Source organism: Tamandua tetradactyla, chromosome 22, assembly GCF_023851605.1.
Source record: "Tamandua tetradactyla isolate mTamTet1 chromosome 22, mTamTet1.pri, whole genome shotgun sequence".
Classification (NCBI taxonomy): Eukaryota; Metazoa; Chordata; class Mammalia; order Pilosa; family Myrmecophagidae; genus Tamandua; species Tamandua tetradactyla.
In genome coordinates this window covers 25558114-25582201 of record NC_135348.1, presented here as the reverse complement: position 1 = coordinate 25582201, position 24088 = coordinate 25558114, and the positions used below count along the sequence as shown (strand labels likewise).

General features: G+C 34.9%; 1 protein-coding gene across 14 annotated transcripts in view; it reads right to left on the bottom strand.

Moving 5' to 3' along the window:
- Window positions 1–24088, bottom strand: part of INPP4B (inositol polyphosphate-4-phosphatase type II B) — a 934219-nt gene that overhangs the window by 197884 nt on the left and 712247 nt on the right. For all 14 annotated transcript variants that reach the window (XM_077139955.1, XM_077139941.1, XM_077139945.1 and 11 more), the window contains one exon: window positions 13760–13907. In XM_077139955.1, coding sequence (XP_076996070.1) covers window positions 13760–13907 — 148 coding nt within the window. The remainder of the gene's footprint in view (window positions 1–13759; window positions 13908–24088) is intronic.

The following is a 24088-nucleotide window of genomic DNA, read 5'->3' as shown; positions in this document are numbered from 1 at the left end:
GTATTTAGGATCCCTGAGATGCCTTCAATATGTTCACTCTCCTTTTCTTCTGTTATAGTAACTCCATAATGAATCAGTTTGCATTTTCTCAAACAGAGAAAATGCCAGGTCAAAGAAGTGGTCTCCTTTACAATGCCAAATCTTATATGTATCACAATTATGGAAAAAGTTACTCAACTTCACTAGAAGGAAGGTTTATACTGAGTACCTCATAAACAAAACTTAATCCCTTATCCCTTCTCTACCCATAATTCCTGTAAATTCTCAAGAGATAAAACAACAGAACTGTCTCCAGAAAACTCCTACTAGAAATTTGCATTTTATAACATTGTCAATCAGATAATGTGACCCTGCAACATAAGGCATGGGTTTTAAAGAGGTGAGGCTGCTATAAGAAAAGCCTGCAGTGGACTGTTGTACTACCATAAGCAAGAAATAATGGCGGTCAGCCTCAGAGTATGGGAAGTTAGAATGAAATAAAGTAAATGAGTTTGAGAGAAATTTTGAAATTAGAATGAACATAAACTGACACCTGAATGTAGATACTGTAGCAAGACAAGCGAACGGAAATCTTCCATGTTTCTGCATTGAGCCGTGGAGAAGAAGGTATAATCACTTACTGAGACAGGAATTCATTGATGGGGAGAAATTTGAAAGGGAAAGAGATGAGTTAAGTCTTAAACTGTTGCATTTGAAGTGACTATAAGACATCTAAATAGAAATGTCTAGCAGGCAACTGGGTAGAGGTGATGGTACTCAGGAGATAAGTGCCAGTTGAATGACTGAAAAAACGACATCATGTAGATGGTAATGAAACATCTGAGAGTGGACATAACTGACCATGAAGAGCATGTTGTCAGAGGGCTAAGAGACTTAGAACCAAGCATGAAGCAAAACCAAGCTTTAAGAGATAGAAGGAGAATAGTCCACTATGGATTCAGAGAGCACATGGTAGAGAGGTCACTTGAACATCAGTGGATGGAAGACTGTTTCAAGTAGTTGAATTCTGCCAAGGCATCAAAAAGATGTAGGCTAAAGAGAGTTCTTGGATTTAATGACACAGACGTTATAAGGAAATTTTAATGTATAACTTTAAAACTTCAGTGGGTCAAGTAGCAATAAAAGATGGAGGAACACTCATTGAACACTCATTTATAAATATATAAATATAATATTTATATTTATTATTAAACCAACTTAATATTGGTTTTGCTTCATGCTTGGTTCTAAGTCTCTTAGCCCTCTGACAACATGCTCTTCATGGTCAGTTATGTCCACTCTCAGATGTTTCATTACCATCTACATGATGTCGTTTTTTCAGTCATTCAACTGGCACTTATCTCCTGAGTACCATCACCTCTACCCAGTTGCCTGCTAGACATTTCTATTTAGATGTCTTATAGTCACTTCAAATGCAACAGTTTAAGACTTAACTCATCTCTTTCCCTTTCAAATTTCTCCCCATCAATGAATTCCTGTCTCAGTAAGTGATTATACCTTCTTCTCCACGGCTCAATGCAGAAACATGGAAGATTTCCGTTCGCTTGTCTTGCTACAGTATCTACATTCAGGTGTCAGTTTATGTTCATTCTAATTTCAAAATTTCTCTCAAACTCATTTACTTTATTTCATTCTAACTTCCCATACTCTGAGGCTGACCGCCATTATTTCTTGCTTATGGTAGTACAACAGTCCACTGCAGGCTTTTCTTATAGCAGCCTCACCTCTTTAAAATGATGATAACAAAAATTTTAAATAGAAATTATTGCAACTTCAACATCTCAGACAGGGAATGCAATTTCCTTTTAGGTTTTCCAGAATTTTTGAAAAGCAAAATTATATACTGGGTTTCAAGGAAACCTAAAACATAAAAGCAGAAATTAATATAAATGTTTAAAACAAGGGAAAAATAAAACCGCTAACATCTTCAAAATATAACCTTTAACAATTTCAGAAGGAAATGCAATTTTTAAAATAACATTTGGTTAAAATTACAGACTTTCAAAATGACTAAAAATGGAATCATAATGTGAGGGTTTAATCTATGCGTTCTAAAATCTACTCATGATAAATTCACAGTTTTTAGTAATTTCATTGTTCAAAGACAGAGGGGAAAAGAAAGCAGCATGCAGTCAATGCAAGAAGAAGTCTGCTCAGAAAAAGGAAGAAGATAAAGCTGAAAACAAAAATAATTGAGTGAGACACATGAAGACCAGAACTGAGAAATAAGACCCTAAGGATTCTCTTATAAAAGTGTACCTCAAATCAAAGATATTAATCCTTATGATAAATACACAAAAACAACATGAATAAAATATAAAATTCTATTTATGTATAAAAGAGGGCTTCAGCAGAACATTTTCCTGAAAGGAAATAATTAATATTCCAAAGATCTCAATTATTTTTTTTTTATTTTTCACTATTTGATTTTTTTTTCCTCCTTTATCAGAGAAGTTGTGTGTTTGCAGAAAAAGCATGCATAAATGCAGGATCCTCATATATCACTCCACCACCAACACCCTACACTGGCATTGAAAATTTGTTATAATTGATGACAGCACATTTTTATAATTGTAATATTAACTAATGTCCATTGCTTAATGTAGTTCCATGGATATATATTTTTCATTTCTTTACCATATATACAATCTAACATTTCCCCTTTAAATCATATCCAGATATTTATTTCAGTGGTGTTCATTGTGATTAACAATGTTGTGCTACCATCACCACTATCCATTACCAAAATATTCACATCATTCCAAATAGAAACACTATATATTTTAAGCTTAAACTTCCTATTTCTTATTCCCACTCTGTCCCCTGGTAACCTATATTCTAGATTCTGACTAAGAACTTATGCATTCTAATTGTTTCAAATCAATGAGATCATACACATTTTTTCCTTTTGTATATGACTTATTTCACCCAAAGTGATGTCTTGAAGTTTCATCCATAGCGCCTCATGTATCAGGATGTCATTACTTTTCACATCTGAATAATAACCCATTATACACATATACCACATTTACCATTCCCTGGTGATGGACATTTGGGTTGCTTCCCTGTTTTAGCAATTGTCAATAATGCTGCTATGAACATCAGTGTACAAATATTTGTTCAAACCCATTTTCAATTATTTTGGGTATATACTAGTGATGGGATTGCCGAGTCATATGGTGGTTCTATACTTAATTTCTAAGTAACCATCAAATGGTCTTCCACAATGAGTAAATCATTTTTCATTGCCACCAGCAATGAATGAAAAAGGTTCCTATTTCTACACGTCCTCTCCAAACTAGTTATTTTCAGTTTTTTTAACAGCAACCATTCTAATGGGTGTGAAATGGTATCTCATTTTGGTTTTGATTTGCAGGTGCCTGATGGCTAATTTTATTAAGCATCTTTTCATGTGCTTTGTGGTCATTTGTGTATCTTCTTTGGAGAGACGGATGCTCAAATCTTTTGTTCATTTTTAAATGGGGCTGTTATCTTTTTATTATTAAATTAAAGAATTCCTTTAAATATATACTGGATATTAATCCTTTATTGGATTCATGTTTTCCAAAAATTTTCTTCTCCTTGTATGGGTTGTCTTTCTACTTTCATAATAAAGCCTTTTGAGGAACAATTTTTTCTTTATGTTGATGAGATCACATTTATCCATTTTTTCTTTTGTTGCTTGTTCTTTGGGTATACAGTTTGAGAAACCATTGCCTAACACAGGCCTAGAAAATATTTCCCTGTGCTGTCTTCTAGGAGTTTGATAGTTCTGGCTTTCATAGTTAGTTCTCTGATCCATTTTAAGTGATTTTTCTATATTGTGTGAGGCAGGGATCGTAATGTTTTTGTTTTTGTTTTCATTTTGTAAATGGAGATTCAATTTTCCCAGCACCATTTGTTGAAGAGAATATCCTTTCCCAATTGACAATCTTTGCCACTTTTTCAAAGGTACATTGGCCATAAATGTGAAGGTTGATTTCAGAGTTTTCAATTATATTCCATTGCTCTATATGTCTATCCTTGTGCCAGTACCACGCAGTTTTGTTACTGTGGATTTGTAGTAAGCTTTAAAATGGGGAATTGTGAGTTCTTCAATGTCATTCTTCATTTCCAAGATGACTTTAGCTATTTGGGGCTCTTCCATAGAAATTTGATGATAGACTTTTCTATTTCTGCAAAGAAGATTGCTAGATGTTGATTGGGATTGCATTGAATCTACGTATTGCTTTGGATAGTATTGATGTCTTAATGATATTTAGTCTTCCAATCCAAGATATCCTTACATTTATCTAGGTCTTCTTTAATTTCCTTTAGGAATGTTTTGTAGTTTTCTGTGTACAAGTTCTTTACATCCTTGGTTAGCTTTATGCCTAGAAATTTTACTTTTTAAATTATTATTTTGAATAGAATTTTCTTCTTGATTTCTTTTTCCAATTGTTTAGTGCTTGTGCATAGAAACACTACTGATTTTGGGGTGTTGATGATGTTCCCTGGTACTTTGCTGAATTTATTCATGAGCTCTAGGAGCTCTGTTGCCTAATTTTCTGGATTTTTGTAGAGAGGATCATATCGTCTGCAAATAGGAAACATTTACTTCTTCTTTTCTAATTTGGATGTTTATTGTTTCTTTTTCTTGCCTAATTGTGCTGGCAAGAACTTCCAGTGTAATCTTGAATAACAGTGGGCATTTATAATTCTTGTATCTTCCTCTTGAATTGTGCATTTATTAGTATATAATGACCATCTTTGTCCCTCTTAAGTATTTTTTACCTAAAGTCTATTTTATCTGATATTAAGATAACTACCCCAGCTTCCTTTTGGTTACCACATGCATGGCAGAGTTTTTCCAACCTTTCAATGTCAACTTATTTGTATCTTTGAATTGAAGTTGAATCTCTTGCTGATTGCATATAGTTAGGTCATGATTTTTTATCCATTCTGTCAATCTCTACATTTACACTGGAGAGTTTAGTTCATTTACATTTAAAGCCATTACTAATAATACCAGTCTTTCTAGTTGTACCATACTGAATGCCTTCTCATTTCTATCTGGATGTACTTTTGTCTGTCTTCCTTTTGGTTACTGTAGGGTTAAAATTTAACATCTTAAATATATAACAAATATGCTTGGTTTGAAACCAGCTTAACTTCAGGAGCATGCACATATCTTTTCCCATACCACTCTGACCCCCACCATTTTTTGTACTTGTTATCGCTTATATCTTTGTATATTGTATGTCCAAAAACCTAGATTATCATCACTTCTTACCTATTTGCATTTTAACATGTGTAGAAAGGAAGATGTCTAGTTACATACCAAACAATATAATAAAATAGTCCTGCCATTTACATTTACCCAAATGGTTATCTTTACCGCCAGTCTTTATTTCTTTATGCTGCTTCAAACCACTGTGTAGAGTCATTTCATTTCAGTCTGAAGAACTCCCTTTAGCATAGCTTTTGTGGCAGGACTAGTAGTGATGTACTCTCTCAGCTTTTGTTTACCTGAGAATGTTTTAATGTCTCCCTCATTTTTCAAAATGAGTCTTGCCGGATTTCCTCGGCTGGCAGTTGTTTTCTTTCAGTACTTTAGGTATGCCAATTCACTACCTTCTGGCATTCATGGTTCTTGATGAGAAATTGACAATCAATCTTACTGGGATTCTCTTGTATGTAATATGCTGCTTTTCTCTTAAACCTTTCAAAACACTCTCCTTGTCTTTTGTACTTGATAATGCAATCAGTATACAATGGGGTGTATCTTTCTTTGTTATCCTGTATGGTGTTCTTTGAGCTTCTTGGATGTGCATATTCATGTATTTTGTTAAGTTTGGGACATTTCTCTCTCATTATTTCTCTGACTAGTATTTCTGCCTCCTTCTCTTTTTCTTCTCCTTCTGGGATTCCCATAACATGCATATTCGTGTGCTTGAAGGTGTCCCACAGGTGTCTTAGGCTATTTTCACTTTAAATATTTCTTTTTCCTTTCTGCTCCTCAGCCTGACTCATTTCAAGCGTCTTGTCTTCAAGTTCATTATTTCTCTCTTGCCAGCTCCATTAGGCTCTTGACTCCCTCCTTGACATTTTTCATTTCAGTTATTGTGGCCTTCACCACCAGTAATTCTGTTGGATTCCTTTTAAAAATTGCTACTTCTTTACTTAGACTCTCAACTTGCTCATTCATGAAGTTACGTTCCTTCATCTCCTTCATCATGTTTCAGATTTTTTTTTACAGGCTTCGTTCATTCTGTCCACATTCTTGTCCTGTTCATTGGTATATTCTGTATTTGTATCCTCTTCCTTTTGATGACCCATCATTTCCTGTTTCTTTATTAGTCTTGTACTCTTTTGTTGCATACTGTACATTTTAATATTTTAAAATGTTAACTCCATGATTTAGTCCCTAGGGCATCTGTCTCCCGGTTTTATAACCATCTGGTGATGTCAGAGATTTTCGGGAACTTTATCCCTGCTATCAGGAAAGTCTGCCCAAAGCAAATGCACTTTTCCCCTATCTTTCTGGGTCTCAGTCTTGTCTTTGGCTATTATTTGTAAGTGTTTTGGTGTTTCCCTATTTACCGAGGAGAAACCTCACTCTCTGGTATCTGAAATGAACAGGGCTTTGTTCCAGACTCTCCACCTCTAGAGGTTTTCACACTTCTTTTATTGCCTCAAGCTCTTTTGCCTGGAGGGCGAGTTCTGGGAGAGTGTCACCCTGGAGAAGACTTTCCCCAGCCAAAACAGGGCCAGGGACCCATGCAGGGGGCTTAGACTGGGTCACAAGTGACCTGTGGATGGGGCCAGGAAGACACCAAAATCTCTGATGGCTCCCTAAGCCTGAGCTTTCCCCGCCTGCCCAGCAAATGCAGCCTTTCAGCTGTCTCCTGCACCCCACTGCATGCTGCGTGCTTAAATCTCCACCACCTCCAGCCCTGACCAGGGAGGACTGAAGCAATGGCTGCTGCCACCTTCGTCCAGGGCTTGACACAATAGATGCCTCGGGGCTAGGACCAGGGATACAAATTCACTAATCAAAAGTTGTGCCCACCCCCATTCATGTCTTTTGTTAAGTTTGTACTTCCCTGTTCTTGGGGAAGAGAACTTTTATTTCCCTTTCTGTCAGCAGCAGCTAGCCAAGGACTAGACCCTGTGGCAGCCTGCTGTAAGAGCTGGGATGGGTGCCAGTAGCCAGCACATGGGGAGAGAGAAATTTACAGTTCTTTACCATAATTTATCAGCCTTCTCCTCCCACGCTTCCCTGGATGGTGGACAGTGTTCTAGCATTTGGAGTTTTACAGTAGTTGTTTTAGGCAGTTTCTGCTTGTTTAATAGATTTGGAGGGGAAAGGCTGAGTCCTAGAGCTCCCTACTCTGCCATCTTTCCCACAAGACCCCCTAAATCTCAGTTCTTTTACAAGTAATTTTTGTTGTAATTCTTATTGCTGTTTAATTTTCTTAGTTACTTTGGTGATGATGGAGGGAAGGCATGGAAACTTGGCAAGTATCAAAAGCAGGTGAGAAAGAAATGGCATATTTTTTAAAAGATATTGAAGAAATCAGCTACATTTTCAGAAATATGAATAATTTAGAATCTGATTTTACAACACGCTATTAAGTAAATTTCATATTAATTTTGAACTGATCTCATAGTAAAGATGAACATTAAAAATTTAATGAAAAAAATCACAAAATATATGTAAGCTACTACATTTGAAAATAATTCATTCTTATATTAAAATAACTAATAAAATTTATAATAACAAATTAGGAATGATATTTTCAAAATATGTATGACATAACAAGGGTCATTTACTGAAGATATTGATAGATCTTGTCAATCAAAAGGAAAACACGAATCTCTTTTTATGCAGACATTTATATGTATACATGAGGCTATTTTTAATAAACATATAAATGTTCAACCATGCAGGTGACCAAAGAAATCCAAAACTTAAGTTTTGCCTTTGTAATTAATGGAAGTGCAAACTGATCCAAACTTTTTGGAGGCAAATCAGAAGTACCAAATAAAGGTCTTAAAATAAACCTGCAGTTTGTTTCACCAATTTCACTTTTCAGTATTTAAAAAGAATACTGCAGATGTAAGTAAATATGTATTTTAATATATTATTTATATTATACTAAGTATTTATATCATATAACATACAAATATATTTACATTAACAAGTAAGCAATAATTCATATGTTCCTTAGTGAGTAGTTCCATGGCAGAATATAATGCAATCATTAAAATTCATACTTAAGGAAAGTATTTATGAAGTTCTATAGGGAAAAATGAAGTTTAAAAAAGGTGTGTGGGTATGGTATATTTTTCAATAAAGCAATACAGATTATAGACACATAGTTAGGAGGATCATGAACTGATTTGAGAATGGTCCCTACTCAACATGGTAGCTAAGCTGTGTTGCTGAACTGGGCATAGAAAGATAGCAGATAGAGAAATAGCCCTCCCTTCCCCATGGCCGATGTGTGATGTACAAGAAATATAAAAAGACCCCATACGTCCCATCAAGGATTTGTGGAAGTGCTGAAAATATCAGTTGTCTGGTAGAGGCATAAGGACAGGATCAAGACACTGTCAAGGGTATGTACCTCAAGACAGATACAAGGGGACATCACTAGCAGATGCTAAGACCTCACCCAGTAGGCCAGATGGAGCCCTCTGTATCTCAACCATCTAGTCATTACCTAGGATAAACCAGAAAGTATTTAGTGAATAATTCAGAGAATCAATAATCTCTTTGTTCCTGCTGCCATAAGGACACAGTAAACTCCCTTTCATTTACCTACATATTTTCTTGGGGTAGGGAAGGAGGAAGAGTTAAATTTTAAATAGCTGGCAATGTTCTTCAAATGACAGAGTCAACCAAAATTTTTGAACCAGCCTGGAGGGGGAGCTAAATTCTGAAGAGACTTTAATGTTTAAATTGAAAGCAAACTTTCAACTAGAAGAAACCAAGATACTCTAAACTGGCAAGTCCAAGTATTCTCTACAACTTGTAAAGGTTAGCATATTAGTTTTCTAATGCTGTGCAACAAATCATTACAAACTAGGTGGCTTTGAACAGCACCCATTGGCCATCTCCCAGCTCTGTAAGTCAGAAGTATGACTAGCATGGCTGAGAATGCCTCGGTGTCTCACAAAGCCCAAAATCAAGGTATTTCAACTAGCCTGGGCTCTTCCATGGAGACTCTGGAGGAGAATCTGCCTCCAGGTTCATTCTGGTTGTCAGAAAAAATTCACGTCCATGTGATTTTAGGACCACAATACCCAAACCCTTGCTGCCTGTTGACAGAGAGCATTTTCAGTTTGTAGAGGCTGCATGCTTTCTTTCGCTTGCAGACCCCTCCATCTTCAAAGTCAGCTCACTGAATTCTTCTTGTACCTTGAATTTCTCTGCCTTCCCTTTCCCCTTCTGTCACATCCCTCTGGCTTCCTTTTCTGTCTCAGGCAGGAGAAAGCTATACTTTTTTTTTTTAAGGGCTCACCTGATTACATTGGGTCAACTGATTAGTAACCTTAATTACATTTGCAAAGTCCTTTTAGCCATGCAATATAACACATTCATGGGTGTGATCCTAGGGAGAGAACTACACTGGACCAAAAATTTGCCTACCACAATGAAGCTTGTAAAGACCTGAGTAGACGTATAAAATGAGTACACATTTTCCTTGCACATCTGTGTTGTATTGAGAATACACCTGTGATTCTAACTGTATAGCATTAAATACAAATGTAGACTAACAATCAGTAAAAAATACATCATCCTAATTTTGATTGACTCATAAAAAAGACTAGAAGGAAGTATACTGACATGTACTAGCAATGGTTATTTGTGGTGGTGGATTTACAGTGATTTTAATCTTTTTAATATTTTGCTGTTTTTTTTTTTACTATTTTCCACAGTGAGCATGTATTACATCTATGGGAAAATTCAATACCTATTTTATACATTTTTAAAATGTAGTGCCAGGAGCAAAGAATCAGAAAATTACTAAGCACAAATTGAACACTTCTTTACAACAGTAAGCATAGCTTGAGTGATGGCTAAGATTAGGATTTTGTTGGACCTAAACCAAAACATAAAATTCAAAGTGCAGTGTTGTGAAAGCCCTTGACTACTAATTCAAAAACTGTCGTGTATCTGAACTTGAACTCAGAATATGCTAATACTTGGCTCAAGGGGAAAGAGCCCACAAAGGTTTTAAACCTAAGATTTTGTGCATGTACAACTCAAATTGTACATATTGTGCACTTCTGCACACTGAGTCTAAATGTCGCACAGACTGAGACTAAGAGACTAATAGGAAGTTTGTTTAGATGACAGCTTCAGACAAGGATATATATATGCAATTCATATACAAAACCACTAATAATGCCTTGTCTTTAAGGTACAGTTTTGACTATTTATACCCAATATGTCCTTATTCTACTCTTTAACACTGTTACTTTCCTTCCACAGTCACACCTATAGGAAATCTCTGTCACTGAGTTTATGAGATTGATACCAACCATAACATTTTTTTAATTGTCTATTTTCCATTCAGTTGGACTGTTGCTAAGATACTCCCATAAAGACACGGCAACACATCAAATCAGAACTGTTGACAGTGTTCGATCACTAGCATATACATAAAAGCTCAAATGTGGAGTGAAAAAGGTGATTGAAAGAGTCAATTATCATGAAAGAAGGCGTACAATTTTCAAAAAAGTCAAGGACTGTCCATGTTTGCAAATTCAGTGTCTTAGTGATTAGAAGGAAAGGGAAAGCCATCATCTGTTTTTGTGACTAGCTTTGTTGAAACATAGCCACACTTATTCATTTATATATTGTCTGTAACTGCTTTTGTGCTACAGCATCAGAGCTAAGTATTAGGGACAGAGTCTCTATGGCTGCATGGTCCGCAAAGCCTAAAATATTTATTATGTTACCCCTATGATAAAGTTTGCTGTCACCTACTATAGGGTATGGCTAAATTCATACTGTGTTTATTGTCTGTCTGTTTTTAAAATATGTATATCCGCAGATCCTATGAGGAATAAGGTAACAACACGGACGTAGTGACTGCTTTTATCTGCTACTGATTGGCTTATTATTGTTTACTAACTACAATTTAATGATACCATTTTGATAATATTTATTTTGGAGATTCAGAAAAATAATAATTTAGGTTCCCTAGCAATGTAAATGACCCTAATTTAATCTTGCTTCAACTTTTTTTTTCCAAGAAAAAAAAAAAACAAGCTTTTTGCTTTATATCTCTTATGATGGATTTCCAGGCATGTTAATAAAGTACTTTGCAAGTACCAAGAGATAACAACATTATGGTACCAGTCATTTTCATCAAACAAGGTAAGAGAGTCAATCTTAATTGGAGTGTGGGGGTGGGGAGAAATCAGTGTTAGGAAAACGCTCTCTGGGGTTTGAGTAAAAGTAGTGTTAGAGCAGCTGAAAAAAAGAACCTTAGAATCAATCATTGTGGCAGGCTGGAGTTTTTATCCAATCAAGAAAAACATTTCAAGTCCTTTTGTAGGACTTCCCAATTCTTACATTCTTAAGTATTTTCTCAGTTGGATGACACCAGTAGGTTTTTCAAGAAAAATTGTTGGATGTCATGTTCTGAGCTTCTTCATATTTAAGAATGTCATTTCCATTGCCTTCAATTCATAAAAAAGTAATAACTTCTCCTTTATATAATAATCTGAGGTCACAGCCTTTTCCTTTCAAAAACAGCTTCTCCCATTTGTCCTACAGAGAAGTGAAAGGCCAGCCTGAATTTAGTGTGAAAAAAGGAAATACAGAACCACAGACTCTTCAGCTATCTTTTCACTATATACATTTTCTTCAAGCTTTTGTAAGAACACTTAAAATTATTTAGCAGTTTGAAGTTCTCTGCCCTATACATCTAACATCTTCCTCATCATTTTGATCTTTTTTTCACCTTTGTTTAGCACACAGCAAGAGCTTCTCGTGTCTGTGTTCCGCATTAGTGATAAGATTTCTCTGCGCCAAATCTGTTCTTTTCTGCTGGCTCTGTAGATTTAATTTGGCTGCTGCATTTTAAAATTCCATTATTTCACCCATTAGCCTTTTCATCTTGGCCTTTTACCCTTAGATGGGTTCTTTCCTTATGAGTTTCTGATTCTCTTTCAGATTAACTATCTCTTCTTATACTACTGAGACTGCTAGTCAATTCTCCTACAAATTTCTTAAATTTCCTGTTTGAGTTTTCAGAATGATTTTTTTTCTCCCTTTCTTTATAGAATTTTAAGGCTTACTGTTGCACTTTTTGAATGCATTCTAATGATGGGAGATTTGTACAGAAAAGATGCTAGAGAAAGGAAGAGGTATACAGAACGAGCTGTTCCTCGTAGTCCCCAGCAATTTTCAAAATCTATGAGGCTTTTATTGAGTTTAGAGGACTGAAATGGGATTTTCTTTTCGGAACAATTACCAAAGTACACTGACAACAGTCCCTAGTCCTGTTCCTCACAAGGGAGCTTTACGATCGGAGGGTCCGTTCCTTTGCCTCCAGCATAACTGCCCACCAACCCCTTTCCATGTGTTTGCTTCTTTGCTTATGTTATATGCTGGCTACTCTTGAATCCTCCACAAATAGTGTTTAACTTCTTCCTCCAACTGTCCTATCTGACTTTCTGAAAATTCAGGTCCTCTTTCCTTTTTGTTCTTTTTTTCCTAACTTGGATTTATAGTATTTGTGCAGTCATTCCTATCCTAACCCATTCTGTCAATACCTGCCAGGGCTGCCCGCCCTGTCCATGATGTTTTCTCTGGCTTAGATCAATATGGCATCCCTGGGGTTCTCAGAGTCTACCAAATACTATTAAGTAACTGTTAGTACTAATGTGAACATAAGGCAGAAGTCCAAATTTTGGCTCTTTTCATGTTCTGCTATATATTTTCACTATTACAAAATGTTAACTATTTAAAAATTGTGATAGATTTTGAGATATTATTTAGTATAATACAGTATATAGCATTTTTAAAGTCACTAGAGATTTATAAGGCAGAGAAACAAATTGATTAGTCTTGGCTCAGAGAATATTCTTAACAACAAAGACACTCAGAAACCCTCCTGTTTTATTATAGCAATTGATCTAATTGTGTGTACAACACTATGCCCATTAGCCCATTAGCATAGCATACTGTATTAATCATCTTATAGAGTTGTTACACCAACAAATATCTGAAAACCTTGTTATAGGTGAATACTCTGAAGAAGAGTCAAATGGGAATTTTTTATAAAAATGATAACCATAAGCAGATGAGGTAGACACTGAGAATTATTAGCAAAGTCAAAGCTCAGGTTATTGTCTAGATTCCAAGCTGTCTAATAAAAATATGTGAGCCATAAACGCAAGTCAAATGTATATCTTAAAACTTTCAGGAGCCGTATTTTAAAAGACTTTTACAAGATGAAATTAACTTTAATACTGCATTTTATTTAACCCAAACATATTTAAAATATTAGCATTTCCATAAGAAATCAGTCTTTTTTTTTAAATTAAGAACTCAAAATTTGGTGTGCATCTTACACTTACACACATCGCAGTTTGGGATAGTGACATTTCAAGTGGTCAATAACCACTCATGGCATGGCCACTGTACTGGACAAAGGAATTCAGATACTATGTCATTTGATCATTTTTAAGAAAAAATGCTTTTATAGGAAAAATAAATATATATGAGAGATAATCATAAATTATTTTCTCTTACCTACATAAGTCTTCTTTTATGTGAAGGGAGATCAATTCCTTAGGAATATGAAAAGAAAGTATGCTTTCTGACATCTGCTCCCGGATTCGCATCCACTTATTATCAGATGTAGGAAACCTATATAGTTTACACACTGGGTTCTTTAACACTGGGAAGGAAGGAAAGTACAAGGATAACAGTTAAATTATAAGACAATTCACATCTGATGAAGACCAATTAGCAAAATCATTAACCATGGTACCACTTCAGTTATTTGATCAAAACTTTGTTTTCTCTAAATTATAATCTTTCAGTGTACTTAAGCTTCTAAGAACTGATTTTTGTACATCCTTATTTTTTCAGTAGTTTCTGCAACAGACAGATTTATTAAATTAAAAAAGATTCATCAAACTCTAATTCATAAAGGTGGTAATTAGTTCTCTAATTTACTACCTATTAATTCCTTTCTCTTCTAATGTTATTATAAGGAGCCAATGTATCTATAACTATGGATGAAAATATATGTAAATACATACAATCCACACTTTGAGCAAATGCATTCCTCAATTTCTTCCTCTTTTCTTTAGTCAATTTTACTTACTTATATGGTATTTTACGACATATATGATGTTATTTCAGAGGTTTCAAAAGATGCTACTACTGAAAATGATTTCTTTCTAAGATGTCAGAAAGGCTCATTCCTTTGACTTAAGATCTATTAAAATTCAAATTGTGTCCATACTTTGACGCCAATGAGTCAATAACATACTTTCCTGAAACCCCATATTATCAAGAGCAAGGCAGGGAGACCCTAAAGAAACTGTAATGTGGTGGGTAAGCAGTGATTTGGGGAAAAGTAATAGGTCATGCAACCCAGGTTTCAAACAATTTAGGAAAAGAAGGTAGGGCCAAATGTTAAGATAAACTTTAATTCTTAATAGTTATTCATAAAGCCAGTACTCCCATTACACTTCCAAGCTATATGTTTCAGGGCAGGATTTTATTTCCATTGCTGTTAGGCAATGAATGCCATTGTTATACTTATATACCAAAGATAATGGGCAATAAAATATTAGGTCAATCACCAGGCGAGATTATATGATTATTTGGCTTCAGTTTACCAATAAAGCTATTTAAAAATGGAACTTGATACTGAAGTGGATGTAAGAATTATAAATAATACTGAACATGGTGAGCCAGGTCTCTTCAATGTATAGAAATAAAATGTTTTTCAAACCCTTAGGGTTCTATAAGCCTATATTTCATTCACTACTCAGGTAAACATAGATCTTTTTGAACATTAAAATTGGAATCTATCTATCCATTCTTTTGCACCCATCCATTCCTAGAGTTATGCCCTAGATCTTATCAGAATTGGTACAAAAGCAGAAATCTTGATTTCAAACATCCCATTCTTTAATCACCAGATTCAAATGTTCTAATACTCCAGAACACTTACTCAAGTGTGAGTTGTATCTTACTACCCCCACCCTCCACCAGGAATTCGACAAACTGATCATGTTCCGACATCAACAATGGAAGCCCTAGGATAGCAGGAGATTTCCAGTATGTTGAAAGAAAATATTTAAAAATCTAGAGTTGTATGCCCAATGAGATCATCTTTTTAAGAGTGAGGACAAAATGAAGACATTTTCAAACAAATCAAAAGAGTCTATCATTGCTTCACTAAAGGAAATTATAAAAGATTAAGTTCAGAAAAAGAATGGAAGTCCTTAATGTAAGAAGAAATGGGGAGCAACTGACTGGGAGATATGAATGTCAAGAACTATAGCTGAACAAATACTAAATGTTTAGAACAATAATGTCTTATCTCTTGAATTAAATATCTAACTTGAACTAATATATGAGAGGACAATAGTATGTGAATCTAAAGAGGTAATTGGAATTAATGTGTTCTAATTTCTTCAAATTTTAGGCTTTGCTACATATGCATATATATTTTTAAAATCTAGAATAACCTCCAAAGGACTGGATACATACCAGAGGGAAAAAATAAATGAATTAAACAAAAGCAAAAATCTTGTTCATTCCAAAGGAAGACAAATAAATGAGAAGGGAAATGAAACAAAAATCTGGACAACAGGAAGCACTAAATAAGATTTATAAATCTAATAGTGTTAATGATCACATTCAATGCAAATTGGACAGCATTTTCCAATTAAAAGACAAAGATGATCTGACTAAATAACCATATAGTCATAACTAACTAAATGTATGTATATGTTCTTATGAGAGACACATCTGTAACATGAAGATGTAGAAATTTTGAAAGTAAAAATGAAGGGTAGTACCTGATGTGAGATATTAAGAACTGATAAACAGAATTGAATTCATAATGATGCTTTATAACTATATAGGATGAGTATATTATTTGTCTCAAATTCTAGAGGTATCATTGCATTTTTTTAAGCTGTTGAAATAATTACAAGCCCAAATAGTCAAACTATGGATCGTTCAAATGTACATATTAAAGAATGATACTCACTTTACCGTGAGTACATGGTCTTTAGAAAAGAGTTGAAATCATTGAACTCAAAACTGATTTCAAAAGACTTGAACTCAATTAGTAATCTAAATAATTGAAATGTTCTATCTTGATAGACTTCCAGGGTGGACGGAGTTAAAGTAATGGGTCTGCAATCATTTGCTCTCCTTTACGGGGCAGGTGACCTGGTTTCATCGCATTACAAATATGTTGAAAACTGGAACTCTTGGTAAAGAGACTACTGATATTTTTCCAGTAGGTGGATTTTACCTATGGAATGCTCTTAGCTGGGTGTCTTTGGTTAAGGATTGCTTAAAGAAATTTGGAATCAATGCATTTAAGAGGCTTGGCTTTCTGTAAAATGTCACATAGCTGTGGTATAAATTGCAGATGATTTATACACTCATTTGCTGCATGAAATTCCATCTATTATTCTGCACCAGAGATGGCATGTTGGATAAGAGCAGAAAGGAGCTGGGGATACATGCAGAGTTCCTCAGACCTCTCTACTTCACTGAGACTTCCTGAATGTTTGCATCCTTGAAATTATTAATAAAGCTTGATACTGGTGTAAATCCACTTTATGTAAATCTGATTATACCATCCAGTCCTTTGTGTTAACTCAACTTTCTATACCAGAACACAAATAGCCTCAAAACTTTTATCTTTAAGCTTTCTCAATTATACTGCATTACACATAATTATATGACGTTGATTATATTTTCTTTCATTTGAAATGTAAGAACTTGTAGACAGTCAATGAAAGAAACCAAAAGCTTTCACTCATTTTTAAGGTGACAGTGTTTCAAAGATATAAGAATTTCACTATTGCCTCTACTGTCTTCTCTCTAGTGTTTGAGAAGGAATAAAAATACTGTATATTGAATTCAATATAATGTCAGTCAGGTTAAGCCACTTATGGGATCTCATGAATTCTAATATTTCTAACGTGATCAGAAATAAAAATGCATCCTTTCATAAAGGTGAGACAAAAAGCCACAAGAAGTCAATCTCTGAAATGTCCAAATTTTTCTTTCAAGATCTATGCAAATACTCAATTATTTGGTTTATCTGCACTCAATATACGTGCTGCTATAAAACCTCTATCTTCTCCAAGATTACAAAGAATCTTTGTAGCTCGCCAAACACTGGTTAAAACCCTTGGATTATTCTTGTCTTTAATAAAACAAAATTTTTTTGTTTATTTTTTGGAAAATTTGTATTTTAAATTATGTCACAATATATAAAATATTTCATTTTCTCTGTTGATCCCAAACATGCTGTTCATTTTTTATTTTACTGTTTCATTCAATGCTTTTCACTGTGTTCTAAAACACAGACTCTCATGGAATTAGCTTAAGCAGAAATCAATAGCAGTTTGATAAATTAGCTTCAGAATACGCCTCTGACCACCCATTACACATCATTCAACCAAGGACTCTGTGGCAATGCTACTGATTTTAAAGGAAATATGTGGAGCAGATAATCAAATAATTGGGCAGCCTAACCACAAAGAAGCAAAACAAACAAAACCCAATGATGTTCCCTATCTAACTTTTATATGATGGTTTCTTATCTTTAGAAACTTGTAGCACTCCAAACATTAGTCCTAAAATGCAATTATGGTGGGCTCCACTTTACAACCCAGTTTGGTCCACCAAGCAGCAATCCTTATTGAACATCTACTCTATATGAAGTGAGAATACTGACTGTGTGCCATAAACTACGACAGAACGGAGTATGACCAAAAAATGAAGCAAAACAGAACAGAGTATGACCAAAAAATGAAGCAAACTGTTCTCATCTTTAACTACCATGAAACTTTGTTACACTGTCTACAAAAACGAAAACAAAAACCAAAAAAAAAAAAAAAATAGATAAGATGTTCTCAACTCAAAATTGTGGCTGGGTTGACGGTGGGGAGGTTTTGTAATCCTCACTTTAAAGAACGACATAACATTCATGCATCAAATACTGAACAACGGGGCACAAATGACAAATGCTTTGTCAACTTTGTTTTAAATGCTTTTTCCCTTATAGAAGAGACGCACTTTCTACAATTCTTCACACATACTCCAGCTGTGTAAATGAATCCACCACTTTCAGCCCTGGCTTTCCACTCGTGCCAAGTGTTTTTTCCTATAGGGGATGCTTTTCTGACCACACAGTAGACTCATGCCAGCAGCAATAACTCCATAATAACTATTTTTAAGTTATTTTACAGAGAGCCCGGTATGTGTTCTTATCTTCATTTTTTAAAAAACTACTTTCACCAAAACAGTTCTTTAAAACAGATATTTTGGGTCACATCAAGTGGTCCAAAATTAACTTAAGAAGAGTTAATAAGGGTAAAGTTCTAAAGTGGTCCAGATCTTGATAAATTTTTCTTTGTGATCCAGCCTGTGAGATGAACATAAGGACAGAAAGTAAATGATGGAATTATTTTTTTCCTACAAAATTGCAGCGAACTCCAATTTCCATATTGTTTCTTTCACACGCTGAACAGGAATGTTTTAACAAGGTAAAGCGCCACCTGCTTTTCCATGGCATTCAGTAATTGTGGAAGCCAAGCTAATGCAAATCTAAATTATCCAAAGCAAAGGTGCCAAAGAGCACCAACACACAAACAACACACACAAGACTGCTTCACAAATAACCTGGAGCAGAAAAAATAAACCAGAGAGATATTATAACGATGGTTTGCCCTTCTTGGCTTCTGTAAACAAAGACTTATTAGGGATGTCAGTGGATTACACAATGAATTTTGGAAATTTGGATTCAAGGCTGAGGGATCACCAAAGAAAAAACTGAGAGAAAAAAGAAAAATGCTCATTTTTATTCAGTTGTCTTGTATATTTATCTCCAAAGGAGTTCCATTTCTAATTATGTTCATACACTTTCTTGCTTTCAGGATGTGGTAGAGGTTGCATATTTAAATGGAATCTGACTTTATTTGCTTCTAGCCTCACAAAATAATTATTTTTATGTTCTGCAGATTCTTGTAGGGAATCCATTCATTCTGTAGCTTTTAATTATTTAGTTGTTTAATAGTTTAATTATTCAGCTGAATGTACATGCATTGCCTATTCTCCAAATGCTACAATATACTTACTAAAGATAAGTCTTTGTAATCCAATTACACACTGACACTCCCTCATTTGTACTTGAAAATATCTTAGATTTATATACATCTTAAATATAGGTTGGCTGTTTTCAAGATTGAACAAGAACCAAAAATCCTGACTAGAAACCACAAAATGCTATCCTGAGTATGGCTATTAAAAAGAAAGAGAATAAGAAAAAAAAAAGTAAGGAACTCAAAAAACTACATCAAAGAGATATCTCTTTACATATAATAAAGATGAAACAAATTGTTTTAAAAAAAACCTCCCATGAGATTTGTAGTTCCTTTCCTCTAGGTATGTTATAAATAACGAATGGTGTTGTTAGCCTTAAAGCAAAAAAGAAAAGAAATAAAATATAAGCTGAGTTGGACAAAGTACTGCTTCCCTAGTCCAGCCAAACCCTGGCTATTCAAATCCAATTCAAGGCCAATAATAAGAAAACTATTACAGATGCCAGAATAAAGCATACAAGTACTATTTCTGGGCAGTCTTCATTTGTTGAGTTTTGCCTATAGAATTTGGACTTTGCATCTTGATTTATCAGGAAAAGGATTTGCTTCTGCTCTGTTTATTCTGGTACAGAATTGGCATGTGAAGGCAGAGTGAGATGCAAGCCAAGGAACCCCAAGGATTGTGGCAAACCAGCACCAAATTCTCCTGACCCTAGGAGAAAGCAAAGCCTTGCTGAAGCTTTAATTTGGGACTTCTGGCCTCTCAAACCATGAGATAAATTCCCATTGTGTTAGCTAATCCATTGTGTGGTATTTGTCACATTAACCTGGCAAACTAAGACAAACTGCCCTACAGTGGACTGTCTACTGGTCAGTGTCACCCTTTAGAGTATGTGCTTGTGATGGGAGGGTAAGGGCTGTGTTGTTTCCCTCATTTCACTTCCCTTACCTAATACAGAGCCCCGGATTCCAAAGCATGGCTTTCCCCATGAAGAGAACAGTAAGAGCACCAATAGCTTTGTAAAGAAAAGGGGAAAATGCAGGTAGAAGGACATAAGTAAATGCCCCACTGGAAAGGAGAGCACAGGCAGGAGAATGAGGGAAAGATCAGCCATAAATGAAAGGTCTCCTCGCATTCTTTTCTTCCACAACACATTAAGCTTTTTGACTATATTATATCTTGCCTTTATTCTTTTTTTTCTCATTCACCTGAGGTGAAAAGGGGAGGAGATAGGAAGATTCATAACATGAAGATAGCTAAAGCATTTAAAGGTATCAAAGAGATGGTTCCATTGATTAAGTCAGATATGATTATATAGTGAAATTCACTCTCTCATTTGAAGCTATTGTTTATCCTAAATATATTAGCATACAACAATGAAAATATTTGGGAATTCCAAAAGAGTAAGGGGAATGAACTGCATCACATTTGTTAAAACAGCAAAGAGTAAAGAATCTGGTAAGCAAAAACGATCGCAGACCAATGCTATAAGCCAAAAGACCTAAGTTCAAAACACAAGGGCAAAATCTATTTAATATGCAGAAAATAAAACAGAGGTTTCTTTTATATCATCTGACATTTGACAAAGTAGTATATAGTAACTTTTTCAGAAAAGAATTTTCTGGCTAGAATTTATAAGGGCTTGAAATGAGTATAAAATGCAATATTTTTTGCAATCTCTTAAAATATTAGAACCTTCCTCTGCTCTGGCTGGAGATGATGGGGAGAATGATGTTATCCCAGCACTTAGCTCTTATTTGTAATATTGTGAAAGGCATTTAAAATCCACAATGATATATAAGGCAGAAACAGTTTTAAAATGAAAATTTGGTAGTAGTTTTAAAGTAAAATAACAAATTATTTTATTACATACCTAATATTAAATTTGAATATCCTTCTAGTGGGGAAAATAACAGTACAATTTGCTATTGCCTGAAGCATAAATTCAAATGATAAGAAACACCTGCTATCAGCCATTTGACAAGCATCTATTGAATTTCTACTGTATTCTGTAACTGGAGATTCAAAAAATAAATAAGCAACATTCCTTCTTCTTAAGTAATTTACAATCTAACCTCTGCCAAGAAACAGTAGTAGGTGGTTTACTCTTATTTTGAGAGAAAAAAAAATCAAAGATACAGTGGCCTACTTTGAGAAAAGGTGTGTTTCATCTATAAAACACCAATAAAATCTCCAACCAAGATGGGAAACCACGTATTTAGTTTTGAGATTCTAACTTACACAGCCACGGATATGACAGCTGTCAGATACACCCTCAGTGGGTATGAAGGAAAGTAAACAGTAAATACACAGCATGAAAGTGGTCTTTAAAGAACGTAAAGGATAATTTCATGACTCAAGAAGTATAGAATTCAACCAAGGCAGATGCTGTAGCAGCCCTAATGCTTGCTGGCAGGGGAAGTCCACTTAATATATGAAGATAATAGGAAACAAGGTGGGCCCATTAGCCCCTCAGAGTTGGCACAGTGACATAAGAGCCCATGAACTAAAGTACTCCACAGAATTGTACTTTTGCAACAAAATTTGGGGCAGGGAGGAGGTTAAGAAATCTAGAAAGAGATCTCATCTTGACAAAAATTTTTTTAAGGTATAACTATATCTGGTCAAGCTTATTAAATAACTGCTGAGAAAGTAACCTGTAAACCACAAACAGTTTATTTGTGTTGCCATGCGAAATTGATTAGGGCAAATATTTTGATGAAGGTGTTTCTAAAAAGAAAGAAAGCATTTGAGAGCCAAAAGAGAAGTTAAAGATGGTCCGGATTAAATTGGTCATTTTAAGAGAACTGAGATCCAAAAAGGCTGAACTGTCAGAATCGCACTATGGGTGAGACCAGTTCTGGTAAATGAGCCACTGCTCTTATGCTAATGCCCCAACAGGCTGTTTGTTATTGTTCACTTGTAGACAAGGTGCCTCAGTGCGGTGACAGCAGGAATATCCAACTCTGTGACCTGGGAAAGACTCAACCGTCTACAGAGACATGTTCAAAATCAACTTCCCCCATTTCCCAACCCCTCCCCACAACAAATAGTTTTAAACTCTCTTACTGATTTTCACAGTTTGCTTAAGTGAATAAGCAAATAATTGAAGAGGTAAATCCTACTGCTTTAACCACTTTATTTTATAATCCAAAAATTGAATGAAACAAAAATTTTTATTTCTAGACTGTGTCTTCTAGGTATGGCTTGTTTCTGATAACATACAATCCAATAGGTATAAGGTATTTATTTTCCCATATAGCTAATATGCTTCCCCGTCCTAGGAGGTTGTAAATCCTTCTCTCTGTTCCTGGCCAGCATCCTTTCTCTCCTTCAGCCCCCAATTTCTGTGACCCCCAACATATACATTCAACTTGTAAGGCATGAAGGCCATGAAAAAGGTGAAACTTTAGGGGGAAAAGTTTTTCCTTTTAGTATTATAATAGATAAGCAAATTCCCTGAATTATGAATGAAACCTCAGGTGATATAAATAGAATAGTGGAGCTGATATGAGATAGGACATTTTCTTCTACTCAATAAGTAACTCACTCCAGACTGGCAATTTCCATTTAACGCATTTATACAAAGACTTGAGAAGAATTTTAATACTCACCCATGCCTATAGATTGAAAATAAAATACCACATGGGAATATAAGAGATTGATTCCGTGGTGGGAGTTTAGATAGATATATAGAACAAATAACAAAGGTACACAGAGAGCAAAGTCATATATGTTCTATCCCAGCACAGTGCACATTTATATTTTCAGCAATAACAATTCATGTATGGTGCTTAGTTATATTTTTTATATTTTTAAAACTCTGGCCTTTATAACACTTGATTTGATTTAGTCTGACTTTCTCCTAATATGAGAGGGCCCAAGGGAAATATTTGTGGCAAACATCCTAGGTTCACAGAGCTACTCTGGGTGGCCTGGACTGAGGACAATCCAAAATACCCAAAATACGTTGAAAACATATCACCACTAAACCTGTCACTTCCATAAAGAAGAAATGTGCAATCATCATTCACTCCACTAAGTAAATATATATAAATTGCATAAGGCAGCTGCTCTCATCAATTCCATGTAAGTTGTCTTTGTCTTATTACAATTTACAAATAAGAAATAGCTCTCTAGTAATCTGGAAGAGTTAGTATGGTTGCCAAGACTCATACCGTATAGGTTTTCTGGCCCAGGTATTAGGAGGTATGGATTTATTCCTCTCTGCCTTTTCTCCATCTCTCGTTAGGTGATACACCACCTACTCAAAGAGTTATTTCACCCTTTCTTTTTGAAACTTATACTAAGCCAATCATTACCTTAAAATGGCATTTATTTGTGTATGTATATAAAATCACAGGTCTCGTGTGAGTGAATCATTAAGAAGTTATCTTGTAATTACCGTGTAGATGATTATGGTGATAACTTGATACATTCAAACTGAATCTAATCTGATCTCAATAGCGAATGGAGTCAGCTTTATTTCTCAAAATGACATTTAAAAATGAAATATATTACCTGGATTTGTCAAAGTAAATAAGTAAATGGCCAACTTTCAAGTGGAAAGATAAATGCAAGGAAGAATTTCTTAGAACACTAAAAATATTTTATCCCCATTGATTCCACATAAGGTACTTTTATGGTACTAGCTTGGAATCACTATTGAATATTAGTAGAGCGTGTTGCTTAAATAAAGAACAATGATCATATTCTTTGAATGTCAAACCAAGGTGTCATCCCATGAGTTTTACCATCCATGATCAC